The sequence below is a fragment of the Emys orbicularis genome, chromosome 8 (genome assembly GCF_028017835.1).
Source record: "Emys orbicularis isolate rEmyOrb1 chromosome 8, rEmyOrb1.hap1, whole genome shotgun sequence".
In the NCBI taxonomy this organism is placed as follows: domain Eukaryota; kingdom Metazoa; phylum Chordata; order Testudines; family Emydidae; genus Emys; species Emys orbicularis.
In genome coordinates, this window is record NC_088690.1 from 39,739,691 (window position 1) to 39,754,655 (window position 14,965).

The 14,965-nt window shown below is 43.8% G+C and overlaps 2 protein-coding genes across 2 annotated transcripts in view; both read left to right on the forward strand.

Moving 5' to 3' along the window:
• The window catches only part of LOC135882396 (uncharacterized oxidoreductase ZK1290.5-like), an 82,706-nt gene extending 78,911 nt beyond the window's left edge, over nucleotides 1-3,795 (forward strand). The window contains exon 7 of the mRNA XM_065409294.1: nucleotides 3,558-3,795. Within this exon, the coding sequence (XP_065265366.1) occupies nucleotides 3,558-3,659 (102 nt within the window). The 3' untranslated portion in view covers nucleotides 3,660-3,795. The remainder of the gene's footprint in view (nucleotides 1-3,557) is intronic.
• A 7,857-nt stretch (nucleotides 3,796-11,652) lies between these two features.
• On the forward strand, nucleotides 11,653-14,560 carry S1PR1 (sphingosine-1-phosphate receptor 1). Its single transcript, XM_065409353.1, has 2 exons — nucleotides 11,653-11,723; nucleotides 13,194-14,560. Exon 2 carries the CDS (start codon nucleotides 13,338-13,340, stop codon nucleotides 14,478-14,480), a length of 1,143 nt encoding a protein of 380 aa, XP_065265425.1. The 5' UTR covers nucleotides 11,653-11,723; nucleotides 13,194-13,337; the 3' UTR covers nucleotides 14,481-14,560.
• Nucleotides 14,561-14,965: the final 405 nt, after the last annotated feature.

The following is a 14,965-nucleotide window of genomic DNA, read 5'->3' on the forward strand; positions in this document are numbered from 1 at the left end:
GAATCAGAACTCTGTATAGATGTATTTATACCAATTTCCTAATATACTTACAGTGTTCTTATTTCTTTAAAGTATTGTCCAACTAATCAGAAATAGTGGGGAAGGAAAAGAGGGCAAATGAGCTATCTGTTAGTTTAAAGGCATCACTTGGCATTGCTTTCAAGATATGAGCAGCTGTGTTTTGTGCTACAAGCAGATGTACACCGACTCAGTTACCAAGAAAACAAACAGCACTAAAGGTATGAAAACTGAAAGCCAACTCTATTTCATGTTTCCTCTATTACAATGCCCAAGAGGGCAGTGGTAGAGGATGCTTTTGCAGATTTTCTCAAAATGAATGTATATGCACACACATATTCAGAATCATGGTGTGCCTCTTTGATAAAATGGCAGAAATACACAAAAAGATTGGATGGGATGCAGTAAGACCGACTGTCTCCAAAGAGTAAATTCTTTCACCTTTATACAGACATCCATTAAGGCTTAGAAAATTATTGCACATGATCACTGTAGTCTCCAGCCATGCCAACAGGAGCTGGAATAAAGAGGAGGGCAGCACTTGTTATCCAATATTATTAACACACTAAGCTATTAGAGCAGCCCCTTTAATTGGGGTTAAGTAGCACCTGATTTGAAATACTGATGAATCAAGTACTGCATATGTAAGTCTAATCAACCATCTTTGCTAGAACATGCTGATCACTAAGGGAATGGAAACTAATTTGAAACAATAAATAAGGAAAGGAGAAAAATTGAAGGGGAAGGGCGAGGTAGCTGCCCAGCCAAGTAGCTTCCTGTCTGATCTATTGAGAGTGGCTTTTTTTAACCTTTTCTTTTTATGCTTGTCTATTTTCTTGGAAGCTTTTATACTATGTGGATTAAAGGCATCTCAGACCCTTTAGTTGAGAAATACCAATGGTCGTTATGTAAAGTGTAGACATAAGTCATCTCTGACCAAGCTGCAGCAGTGATTGCGTAAAATCAGAGATTCTATAACATCTCTCCCCACAATCTAAACTTAAAGGTAGCTGTATTGCTTTTCTGAACAACATGTAATAAACAGGCTGTCATAATTATAAGTTCAAAAGCCCTCATTGTCAAGAAGTCAGAAATATATATTGCCATCCTTGTGCACTGTGGTAAACATCATCTCCTTTCCTTTTAAAGGTAGTTGCTTTACTTTGACAGGAAAGCTGATAACATTAACACCACTCTTTCAAAGCACTATACTAGAAGGACGCTGCTCTTGCTGACAGAATTGGAGACAAAAGTGGTTAAATCTCTTCCTAGTGCTTTGAAGATCTGAGAAATAGGTCCCTGACTTCAATGTACCCAACAGAAGTACAGATGGGTCAACCTAGTGGTAACACTTGGTGATACTGTTTGGTAGACTTGAACTTGCACACATTTCTTGAGAATGCAATGCCTCTGAAGGGACATTTGAATTGTATTCCCTGTAATGAGCTCATGTGATAGTTATGACATAAACATGACTTTACTTGCCATCTTTATTCAACAGACACTTATCCATCCTCATCACCAAACAGGAATAATTACAACTACTGCCAAGCAATTAAAGAACAACTCTGATGACTTGCAAGGGGACCAGGACTTGAGGGTTAAGAGCTCAAACCTCCAGGATTCTGAGTACCTTCAGCACCCACCGAAATAAAAGCCAACATAGACCCTCAGATTAATTTGGCTCAGATTTAATACTACTGCATCCCCCACCCAGTGGTTGTTTAACACATATCCACTAGTGATAACATCAAATGATCTCTGCTAAGTGTGAACTGAACAGGGCCAGCATTAGGAGATCTACTGCCCTAAGCAAATGCCCAGAGGGCCACTTGTACCAGATCTCAGTCACCCATGCAAAGAACTCCACAAAGTTTTGCTGCTTTTAAATGTAGCCATCAGTGGCCCTCTTGCTCAGCCTGTACAGCCAGCCCTCTGCAGGGGCATCTTTGATGTACTTTTTGTCAAGGCTGGCTGAGAGCAATTCAGAAGCAGAACTACTAAAGAAGGCTTTATATCAACTGTATGATAGTTCCATAAATGGTTAGCTGTCCTGTCCCCGTCTCCCCTTCTCCTCCCCCCCCGGTTTTGTAAAAGGGTTTTACAACCCCCCCCCCGGTTTTGTAAAAGGGAGTTCTAGGTTTTTTTAGCTAAGGCTTCAAATTTCCATTGAGGATGTGCCGACCTTAAATAAATCCATAACTTGGCTACGAAATACAGGGTTTTTTCCCTTTTTCATCTGACTTTTTACAGTTTCATGGTGAGAGAAAAGGGAGAGTTTTTTTCTGTGAGCTCTTTATTCCCCAATGACTCTCCATAGCATAGACCCATCCCATGAAAATAAATTAAGTCTACCACTGCTGGAGGAGTTTGTGGTAAATCATTCAACTGGGTGCATGGCAAGGTTGGTAAATGATCACTCTCTGGAGTATAGAGATGGAAGTCCTGTACTGTGGCTTAAATTGACTTTCTTGGCATAAAAAGAGTAGGCTATTTTAACAGAGGCCTTATATTAATGGCACAGTAAATGTTTTTGTTTAATCATATGAAATGTCCAGTGTAGCATGATTATCATAAAATACTGGTGTACAGCTATACACACCTTTGATTTATCTGGAAAATGATTATCACAATCCATTCTGTCTAGGGAATTGTCTTCTGGCTCAGTTTCTTTCAGAATTACACATAAATGAGGTTCCAGTTAGTGGCAGATATTTCAATTAAGACTATATTCTTGCTCTTTAGACTTCAGTATTTAGCTCTGATGCTCTGTCCAGTAATGTCCGCTTTGCTGGTGGGACAGAAAGCTAACAGTAGAATTTTACTTGACTGATTTGCATCATTGGAGTAAAAGTGAGTTTGAGAATATCTTACTTACAAAAATGTAGTAGAATTATGTTATCCACTTGCACCACTAGGGCACTTCTGCTATATTTTAATAAGTGCATAAAAAGATACATAGTGATGGGATATAGTAAAGTTTCTTAGGACTTTGGATGCAATCACTTCTGGTAAAAGTATTTCAAGTCACTTACTGAACTCCTTTCAATCCTATTTTCATTTCCTGCTGCTGACTTTCTCTTTTTTTCTTTCTTTCTTTGTCTATTGCAGTGGCATTAATAAACTCAGTGCTGTACTTGTCATTCAGACACTAATGTGCTAACACCTATTAATTCTTACTGTTTTGGAATTAAGCTGCTCCTGATTTCACCCATTTTTACTGGTCTAGTTCACAAAAATAAGTTCTATTATATGGAAACACAAAACACTAATTCAGGCTTTGCAACAAATAAGTGAAATATGTTTTTCAATATCACTTTGAAATAGAAGTCAGTTTAATTAATGCTAAATTATAATCTAAACCCCCAGGGCTCTTATGACACCCATATACACATTAAATAAGTTCATCATGATTAATATTATTATGTTATTTAACAATAGAATGAAACCTGATTTTACTATTTGAGAGCGTATTTATAGTAAACAATCTATCTTTACCTGCTTTACTCTAATCATTGTATTATTTCCCCCAAACATAGGTTTTTGATTTTAGTCTGAGGGAAGAAGATGTGGAATTTTTAGATTCTTTGAACATCAACAAAAAACTGATTCACCTAACCTATCCAATATGGAAAGGGTAACGTCAAACCAGATTGTTCTAACCCGCAACAACCGAAACATGAATACATTTTGAACTGCACAAAACTGTTTCACATCTACATTGTTCTATTACCTTTAAAGCTCCTGTCAGTAGCTTATGATATTATTATATGCACAAAGTGAATTAAATGTGGCTTAATTTCTCTCTCACACACACACACACACACACACACACACACACTTCTTAATAATCAGTTTCTCTGACGTCCAGGTCTTTCTATAATATGTGCTTCGGATGGTTTAAGTTATTCTGCTCAACCTCACTGTATTTGAATTCAGCTGCTACTTTTTGGGACCCTGCTTCAGTCAAGACTTGGACTCATGTATACCGATTGGAGTTTTGGCCCTGCGGCCCAGATTTTCTAAGGTATTTGGGCACCTAAAGCTGGAGATAGGCACATAGTGAGATTTTCAGAAGCATTTAAGGTGCCTAACTCTCATTGAAATCAATAGGAGTGAGCACCTATGGGCTTTTGAAAGCTGCATTTTAAAAATCTAAATATCTTTAGAAATCTGACTTTAATTTCAGTGGAAGCAGGATTGTCTCCTGAATCCAGCTTTCAGTTATGGGCAAAACTCCTTTTCACTTCAGAATACTGTAACGTATTCAAAATAATTTTCTTAATAAAAAAATAAAACAGTACTTAGTACATCCATCTGTGCTTTCCATGAGGGAGTAAGTAGCCCTATTCTATTTTACAGATGAAGAAACTAAGAGGTTAAGTGACTTGTGCAAGCTCATATAGCAAGTCAATCACAGAGCTGGGAATAGAACCAATATATCCTGATTTGCAATCTGGGATTCGAGCCATTGGACTATGAGCAGAGTGCTAAATTCTGATCTTTGTTACATTGGTACAAATCCAGAGAAACTACTGAAGTTGGGTGTAGTTACACCTGGTTTACAGTGGTGCAACAAAGATTAGAATCTGACTCAGAGTCTCCATTCTGTAGTTGACATTTCTCCCCTTTTAATTTCTTTTTGTAAATTCTTCCAGGACACTGCAGGCTATTCTCTGAACTCTTCCTCAGTTGGGCAAAGCTACACTGTTGGCACTCTTACAAGGACCATCAAGTCCTGACTTACTTGAAGGAACAGCCCTGATAGCTCTCATTGTGCCTGATCGCCAGTCTTCGTTTTGTCTTATTAAAGAAACACACACTTTTTGCATTCAAAGACTCAAAGGTTTGACTGCACAAATGATTGTGTGCAAAAAATTGTGGGCAGTCTACAAAAAATGTACAGAGTGGATGGTGGGGGAGTCACACTCAGAGGCTTGCTGTGTGAAAGGAGTCACTGATGCAAAGGTTTGAGAACCATTGCTCTAACTCAGGGGTCGACAACCTCTGGCATGCGGCTCGCCAAGGTAAGCACCCTGGTGGGCCTGGCCAGTTTATTTACCTGTTGACACGGCAGGTTCACCAATCGTGGCCCCCACTGGCCGCTGTTCGCCGTCCCAGGCCAATAGGGGCGGCGGGAAGCGGCGCGGGCGAGGGATGTGCTGGCCGCGGCTTCCCGCTGCCCCTATTGGCCTGGGACAGCGAACCACGGCCAGTGGGGGCTGCAATCGGCCGAACCTGCCACGTCAGCAGGTAAATAAACTGGCCCGGCCCGCCAGGGTGCTTACCTTGGCGAGCCGCATGCCAGAGGTTGCCGACCCCTGCTCTAACTACTGGATGCAGTAGTTAAACTTTCTCAGTCGCATGGTTTCCTGACACCCAACTTTTTAAGAAAACATACTGGTGAAGTGGCTGCTGTATAACAGTCCACTGCTAGACATTTAACTGGTATATCCATCCCACTGAAATTTGCTTTCTCATATATTTGAGATCCAGGAACAGTGTCCCTTTATTCTCTAATTCTGGGCTAAAGATGACCTTTCTCCTGATCTGGAACACACGTAATTCCAGAGTAGAAAGTTCAAATGAGCCATATATATGGAATTTCAAAGATGTTAGGTTTTATAGCAGGATAATTTTGGATGTATTCAATACAGCATTCCTTCACAGTGGAGCCAGCAGTCATTTTAAATTTAGGAAACTTAAGAGATCTAACAGAAAAGTTCCCTTTCTGTCATTTACCAGGAAGAATGAAATGCTAGTATAAACTAGTTCATTAATAGACAAAAACAACAATGGTAAGTAGTGCAAATACATATTCAGGTGACCTACTGTATCCCCCTGAGAGCTTATCAGTAGCTGGAGAGAAATTTGTGGCCATTTCCTATCTGATATAAAAACTCATAATGTCTCTGTTCACACTGGTTTTGAGATGGCATTCCTTAAGTAATACATAAGCTTAAAGGTCATCATTTTCACAGTCTCATTTCTTAACAAAATTTGGGGCAACTGTTATCTCAGTAGATCTTCTGAAATTTACCTGATATTAATTATACAAGAACTTAATCATCTTAATTGGCCTGCAGCTTTACTTTGACACAAAATGTTCATTTAATGTAATTTAAATTTCGGATTGGTACAATAAGGGTGTGTAGCAGGGTGGTCACCCGCTCTTGCCCGGAAGGGCTTAAAACAGCCCTGGGAGAGGGCTGGGGCAGGGGAAAAGCTGGGCTGATTGGCAGAGCAGCCGCAGCTGGGGCCACGCCCCAAACAGAGCACAGCTGGCCCTTATAAAAGGGCTGTGAGCCAGGGGCTGAAAGAGTCTCCCTCTAGCTGAGGAGGGAGATGAACCTAGCTGCCTGAGTGCTAAAGGGTACTGGAGTGAAGCAGGGCTGGGGAAAGGCCAGAGGAGTTGGGGAGCTCCGGGCCAGCAACTCCCCAGGCTGCAGGGCCTTGTACAAGGCTCCTGGAGGTACTGGGTTGCAGGGAAAGACAGCAGGTCCAAATCTCCCTTGTCTATGATGACTGGCTTATACAGACTGCAGTTGGCCCCAGTGAAAGGGGGCTAGATGGTGACTGGCAGTAGCCCATAGGCGGAGGATAGAGGGTTGGGTGTTTCCCAGAGAGGGGAGACCCATAGAGACTGGTGGGGGTATTGCCAGGGGGAAGCCCCCGGGTAAAGGGGCACTGGGTCTGGGAGGGACACGGGGGCCAGCGGCAGCGGGACACTGGCCTGCAGAGGGCGCTCCGAGGGCTGGAGAGCTAATTCCCTGGGACGACCAACAGGAGGCGCCGCAGGGGTGAGTCCCACCCCGTTACAGGGTGAAAGAAAAGAAGAAGGTCACAGCACAGCCAAAAGAAAGATATTGGCCAAACTCAGTCCTGGTGTACATGGGTGCTTCTCCTGTGACTTGCAATGGAATAGCAAGCCAGTCAGTTCAATTGTGCCTGGCTTTACAAGGGCTGATTTTGGTATAATATATGCAAAACAAAACTATTTATACTGAAAAAGTGACAGGACAGTAACACTTCATGCTGTGATTTGGAGTACCCAGGTGTGGAACCAGTTTGAGATATCTTGTTCAGACCATAAAGGTGATAAACTCAGTAGATGGGGAACTCACTAGATATGCAGTCACCTCCTGCTGGCCAATTTCTGGAGCAGTAACAGAGCTGCTTGGAGATGGGCACTCATTAGTTCTTTATGCACTCTTATTATCTTAAGAGAGGAAAGTATACAGTTTAAAAGGAGTAGAATGCTAGAACCTCTGAAGGAAGGGGATTCTCCTTCTCCATATGGATTCATTATGGAGAGAACCTATCCTTGGACAAATGCGTGCACAACAGAGTTAACAAGTTCTTGCCTAGCTCTGGCTTCTTTGAAGCTCCACTTGTCTTTTCACAGTCAATTCAGGCTAGTTAAACAGCCTGTAGCAAAATCAAACCAAGAGTAGGCCTGGAGTTTGTATATACTGGATCAGCTGTTGTGACTCAGAAATAATGCTTGCATAAGGCAAAGTACTTATTCTCAGATGTCAGGATAAGAACAGGAGTTATTCAGCCTGTTCAAGAGCCAGAAACAGAAAAGTTTGGTTTTGCCTGTGCTCCTGTAGTTTGTAACCCAGTGAAATGCACCAAAAGGACTCATTAGAAAGCAGCCTTGGAAAAAGTGCAGAAGAGCAGAAGCAGAGGAAAAGGCTGGGAGAGAAGAAAAGGGGAGGCACCTGGAGGACAAAAAGATCACAAAAGAAATAGAGGAAAGATAGTGACAAATAACATGCCTCATGCCTGTTCTAGGGAGAATATCTGAAAGGGTAAGAGGATAATTCAGCCTCCATGAACCATTTCTTGTTTGACGAGCTGCCAACATGGATGTCAAGTAGGGGTGGTGGACCAGCATTGATGTTGGATTTTGTGATGTGGGCACCTGATTCCCGTGAACTGGATTGAGATTACCAAGCCATTTTACATAGGCCACTGAATAGTCAGATGAGGACAACTTTCAGTCAGGACCATTTTAGGCTGGATTTTAACTGGACACCTAAAAATGAAAGCCTATGTATCTCACTACAGAGATACCCTGAGTCATCCAGTCCCCAAGTACAGCACCTTACTTTCATGTATTACTACCTCAGGGTAAGGTTACATGAGAACGTATTTCCTGAAAAGGAATACATTTAAAAAGATACTTATCTTCCACTTAGTTGTCTTAATAAATAAGGGGTGTCACTAAAATATGCAATTTGTGTATGTGAGGCAGTTACAAGGGGATGCATATGTCAACCTCAAGCATGATTTATTTTTGCATGACTTTTCTGACAGTTGCAATTTAACGGCTGTATTTTCCTCCAGTCTCAAAAACTTTCATGATTCTAGTTTTGTGGTAGAGGAGTAAATGTCTGTTTTCAAGTACAATTTTATCTGAGTCATTTAGGGAGAGGTGTGGAGCAATTGAAACATGACTATCAACATAAGTAAAACAAGATGCTCTGGTCTGTGTGGCACTGTTATTGCCAACTGAATTGCATGTAATATTATGAAATAAAATATCTAATTTATTAAAATCTAAATACAAAGGAACATCACAATACACAATAAGATCTGGGGTGGGGGTAAAGAGAATAGTGCAAGGAAGAGGGAAAAGAAGGTTTCTGCATGGTTAGCCACATCGACAATCCAAGTAAGGGTTAATATTCCAAACACTACAGAATAGTATTTCTTTCAGAAGTTTAAAAGAGTGAATAAACCCCATGTAACTCTCTCTCTCTCTCACTCTCTCTCTCTCTCTCTGTCACACACACACACACATTATTCTCTATCCATGGAGTATCCGCCAACTATCTCTCAACACCAGTGACTGTCACGGCCTTTTTTGTTCTAATAATAAATAATTAATTAAAAATATTTAGCATTTTTCAAAATGAAAATGCTTCATATCTTCAGATATTTACAAATATTAATCAATCCTCAGGATGCTCCCACACACACACACACACACACACACACACACACACACAAACCCTGTGAGGGAAGTTCAAAAGGTAAGTGTTTTTTTTTTTTTTTCTTTATACAGATGGGAAATCTGATACACAGTGAATTTAGGTGAATTACTCATGGCTACACAGGGAGTTAGTGTCAGATCTCAAGTGCTATTAGCTACCCAAAACATGGTCATTCCACTAGCCCACACTGCCTTTTGTAGATAAGAACTTCCCCACAAAAGGGGATCAAGTATAACAGCGTAGCACAAAACAATGAGAAATGTTCCATTTTTAGAGGCAAAAACAACAGACCTTTTATTCAACTCATTTCACAAGTGTTACTTTTAAAATCCACAGCTGAAGCAGAAGCACATGCACTGACATACAAATGGCACACTGTGACACTATTTTTTGGTATGGTCTCCGTCATTGTCATCCTGATTTCTTTACCTCTTAACCCTACCTACAGAAACTCTTGTGGGGAAAGAACAGAAGAGATGCTGGAATTTCCTTCTCATCTGTGACAAATCCTAGTTTGGAACCTGTGGTCCTCTAGGCATAGGAAAGGTAGATGTTGCAATTAATGGGCAGGAGGGGGAAGAATCAGAGATGGATTAGTTATTTGGCATAAAGGTCCATGCCTATGACCCCTGGCTCTGGGGTCAATATGCTCAGGGGCAGCAAGTTATATGGGCCCGTGGTGCCCGTGCTCCAGAAAATTCAGGGCCTGGGGGCCCGGCTCCCTCAATGTTCGGGGCCAGGTCTCTCCCCTAGCCGCCCTGCGCGCTTCCCCTGGAGCATCCTCCATCCCTGCCTGCTGCCCCTGCACACCTCCCCCGGAGCGTCCCTGCCTGTGCCCTGGGCAGCGGGCAACTGCCCTGCCGCTCTGCGCTGTGCTCCCTCGCCGGTCCCTGCTGGCTACAAAAGGGAGCAGCGCCGGCGGCAGGTTGAGGAGGCGCACACATGATGAGAGCCCCACCCCCATCCCTGGCACCTACCACAGGGAGGCGAGGAGGCTTCTGGACCTGAGAGGGGCCTGACCCCTAGGAGCATGTGCAGTGACGGTGCCTGGTGAGTGTGCTGCCAGGGAGGAAGTGGGGGGTCCCTCCCCTGGAACTTGCTGCTGCAGGCGTGGAGAGGGCTGGGGGGACTGTGGAGTCCTCCTCTCTGGCCCCAGCCAGAGCCCTCACCCCTGGACCCCAAACCTCTGCCCTAGCCCTGAGGCCCTCCCACACCCCAAACCCCTCATCGCCAGCCCCAGCCAGAGCCCTCATCCCCCACACACCCCAACCGTCTGCCCCAGCCCTGAGCCCACACTCCAAACCCCTGGGCCCCACCCCATTAATTTTGTTATGTGCACCAATATGCAGGTGGGGGGGGGGGGTCAGGACTTTGACCCATTCTGGACACCACCAAAAGTTATACAAACCTGCTGCCCCTGAATATGCTGTCATCGCACATGGTCAAGGAGCTCAAATGGAGCACACTGCTCGCAGCATAGGCCATCTGCTCTCAGGAGAGAGGCAGGTCCTGGCATTAACCTTTGGAGCTGCAGGAGCCTGCCAATGTCTGCTGGTGGAAGAGGGGAGCCCAGGCCTCAGTTGTTGCTATCCTAGTGTTGGCGGCAGAAGTGGGGTCCTGGCTGCTGCTGTGATATTCTTGGGCAGCAGTGAAAAGGAAGAAGACCTGCGGTGCCATTGTTTGCCTCCAGGGGCTGAAGGGGGGAGTTCTCCTGGCCAAACTACTGCTTTCCCAGGGTAGCTGATGTACAGGGTTCCACTCACCACACGCTTGCCCTGCCTTGCCAGGCAGAAGGGTCTGTTAGCTCAATCCAGTTTGCTTAGCAAAGTGGGCATCTCGACAGGCATTTCAAGCATGCTAAGCCAACTAGAGGGAGCCAACACGATTCAAACACAGCCTTTCCCCCTGTGGGGCACTGCTGCCCCTCTGGAGCAAGGATCCCAGAGATGGTGACATTGCCTAGTGCCTGAAGCAGGGGGTAGCTGGGAGGTGGGAGCCTGGGATGTCTTTCAAGGGTTAAAAGAATGAAGTCATTTAGTGCTAGGTCTCCCCCCACCTCTGACTGAAATCTCGGGTCTCCCCAGCTCCTCATCTGAATCCTGTCGCTGACTTGGCTATGAAATCTGGGGGGAGAAGGGAGAGGAAGAGGCTAGTCCTGCTTTGTACCAAGCTAGCTCCAGTGTGACTCCTCGAGGGGCTCCCACCAGCTTTGAGGCTGGCTCCTCAGCGCCTCTTTCCATGTGTGTTTTGTGTTAAACACCCACCCCCCGATCTGCTACAGCCACTGCAGCAGGAAGGAGAAGGGATTTAACCCTTCCCAGCTGGCAGCGGAGCGCTAGCTCCGGCACAAGAGAAAAGGGTGGGAGGAGAGCTGAGTCTGGCTGCCCGCAGCTTCTCTGGTTGAATGATTTCAGTTAGGGCACCGCACCCTATCTAGGGTTCCGATCTCTAATTTAGCTGTGTTTCAAGGAACCCAGCAGAGCAGATGCAACGCAATCAGTCTGTGGTCACTGAAGAGTTAAAAACGCTGCTTAAAGCTTCTCTTTAGAAAAATATGAAACCCAAGGGGTGGAGACCACTAGCTAAAGGAAACGTTTAAAGCCAACTTGGCTTTGTTATGCAAGTTGAGTTCCTTCTGGGGCAGCAGAGATGCGGAGTGCAGGCAATGCAGTGGCTTCAGAGACTGAATCCTTTCTGAGCAAGGTAAGCATTGGAAACACAGTTTGGGACGCTGGCACTAGGAAAACAGCTTTTTGGTATAAATCCCCATTTAGAAATCAATGCTCCGAGTGAGTCTTCCCCAGAATAAATGATGGATTACTGACTCAAGAGCTTCCTTCATAGGCAGCTGAGCCTCCCGTTACTTTCTGCTGGAGTAGATGTGGGTTTAGCTTTAATTATTATTACTCATGTTTATTATGGTAGTGTACCTAAGGAACATCCAGGAATGGAGGCCCATTGTGCCAAGCACCATACAAACACAGAGTTTATGTAGTTTCTGCTTTGTGATTCTCATTTTGATGAGTGAAGTAGAATAGCCAGTGTCCTTAGCAGCTGTCAACTATTCAGCATTAGCAACTGTTTGGCCAGGAGTAGGCAAAGAATATTTCACAGTAAAATTACACAAATTTGTTAGTGAGATCTCTGAGAGAATTTGATAGAGGAGTAATAATCTGATCATTCAATAAATCACTCCTGTATATCACACCTTAACATGCTAGGCACCTGGGACTCCACTTTCTGCTTCTCTACTTCTATAATCTTTTATTTTCTGCTTTCTTTGCATTATTTAACACAGCTAATTTGCTTTTGTTTTACTTCCACCCTTAAGTGGCACCTATAATTTTACAAGCCTTATAAATTTACTTTTTTGTGTGTTTATACATGTATATTTGTATTTGCAATAACTAAATTCCAAACTGACATTTGCTCATTCCTTTGTTTCAAAACGTGTTTGATAGCTTATTTTATTTGCTTTTCTGAATTTTACACTGGCACAACTTTTGCAAAGGATGATCTTGCCAAATAGAAGTGATTAGGGGCAGCTTTTCTGCTTAAAGCTTTGAGATGGGTCTCTTTACACATATCAGTGAGCACCCACCCCTTTACCTCTTCTCAAGATGGCATCAATAAATTGCAGAACTGCCCTCCCTCACAACACATTTAGAATGTTAATAGTGGAAAAACAGTGAGGTCGCTCCAGTCAAGTGATTTTCATGCCGGACTTATTTTGTGCATTTTCAGTTGCATTTAAAACAAATCAAGCCTTTTCCCTTTCTAAACCTGAACTTTTAAAAGGTGTTTCCTATGTCAAAAGTTTGAGAAATTGAGAGCGACAGATGGAACCTGCATTTTCCATTGACTTACCTTGGATCCCTCGCACTGGGTGAGATCCAGACACTCAGTGCAAGCCCCATTGCCTCCTACTTATTTGTGCAAATCTGCATTAAGAAAAAAAGTTTATTGGATGAGCTTTATCTATTTAATTTGCTGAACCATTTTTTTTACATGGTGGGGGGAGAGGGTGAATGGACCTTACTGATTCGTTTGTGATCTAATATTTAAATCTGACATGCAGTGAAATGAACAGATTGTTTTATATTGTTTTCAGTTTGCTACCTTGTTTGCATCCCTTCCTCTGACTCTTTGCTTTTTTTATGCCCCTGCTTTAAGGGCTGTGGCGTCTGAGGTTACCCAGAGAGTACCAGACACTGGAGCCTCCACCTCAAAGATACTGCCACAAGGGTGGCCCGTGAGGTTTCTACTTGACTTCACCCTCTGGTGGGTGGCTGGAGAAGTGCCGCTCAGCCTGGAACCATGGGCTCTACCAGCAGCCGCCAGAAGAAAGTCTTCAATGACTCAGTCAGCGATTATGTCAACTCTGAAATCATTAAGAAACATTACAACTACACAGGGAAGTTAAACGAGAAGTCAGACAGTGGAATAAAAGTGACCTCAGTGGTTTTTATCATCATTTGTTGCTTTATCATCTTAGAGAACATTTTTGTCCTGCTGACCATCTGGAAAACCAAGAAGTTTCACCGACCCATGTACTATTTCATTGGGAATTTGGCTCTCTCAGACTTGCTGGCTGGGGTGGCTTATACTGCCAACCTTTTGTTATCTGGACACAAAACCTATAGTCTCACCCCTGCCCAGTGGTTTGTCAGGGAAGGCAGCATGTTTGTAGCTTTGTCAGCCTCTGTTTTCAGCCTGCTGGCCATTGCCATTGAGAGGTATATCACCATGCTGAAGATGAAACTCCACAATGGGAGCAACAGCTTCCGCTCCTTCCTACTGATCAGTGCCTGCTGGGTGATATCCATGATCCTAGGGGGGCTCCCTATTATGGGCTGGAACTGCCTCGACCACCTGCAGAGTTGCTCCACTGTGCTGCCCCTCTACCATAAGCACTATATTCTCTTTTGCACCACAGTTTTCACTGGTCTTTTATTATCAATTGTCGTCCTCTACTGCAGGATCTATTCCATGGTCAGGACTAGGAGCCGCAGTCTGACATTTCGAAAAAACATTACCAAAGCCACGAGGAGCTCAGAGAAATCTCTAGCCTTGCTCAAGACAGTGATCATTGTCCTGAGCGCATTTATTGCCTGCTGGAGTCCCTTGTTCATCCTACTCTTGCTGGATGTGGGGTGCAAAGTGAAGGCCTGTTCAATCCTCTTCAAAGCTGAGTATTTCTTAGTACTGGCTGTGCTCAATTCAGCCACGAACCCTATCATCTATACCTTAACCAACAAAGAGATGCGGAGGGCCTTCATCAAGATCCTGTGCTGTTGCAAATGCCCCTCTGCAGATTCTGGGGCCAAATTCAAGAGGCCAATCATAGGAGGGATGGAGTTTAGTCGAAGCAAATCTGACAATTCCTCCCACCCACAGAAGGATGAGGGTGACTGCCTGGAGACAATCATGTCTTCAGGCAATGTCACCTCGTCTTCTTAGAACTATCCATCGGAGGCATATTTTAAAGCCTCCCCTTTGAAACCTGACAGACAAGAAGCTACCTGCTCACTGTAGCAACTCCAGAGAGATGGCCTAAGTGAGCAAGATAGCATTAGTTCTGAAGAGGCAAGCAGGGCACTTGCAAGGGTGGAGTTCAGGAAGTGGGACAGACTGTTCTGGCTTGAAAATATTTCCCTCTGGAGCATGTTTTGTCTTTGCACTGAGGCAGACTCAGGATTGCCAGGAGTATTCATAACTTGGAAAGACTGATGCCTTGGTGAAATGGTGCCGTGTGTGTGCGAGTGTGTGCATGACTGAGAGGCAGAAGGAGGAGGGTGGGAGAATGAATTGTTTTTTTCTTTGTGAAGAATGTGAAGTTATTATTTCTTTACTTGCAGAAAAAGCCCTGACACAAAAGATCTTTCTGTACCAAGTTTAGGGATAGCTCTACTATCCTGGGTCACAAGTGTTTGCCATTTGGCATG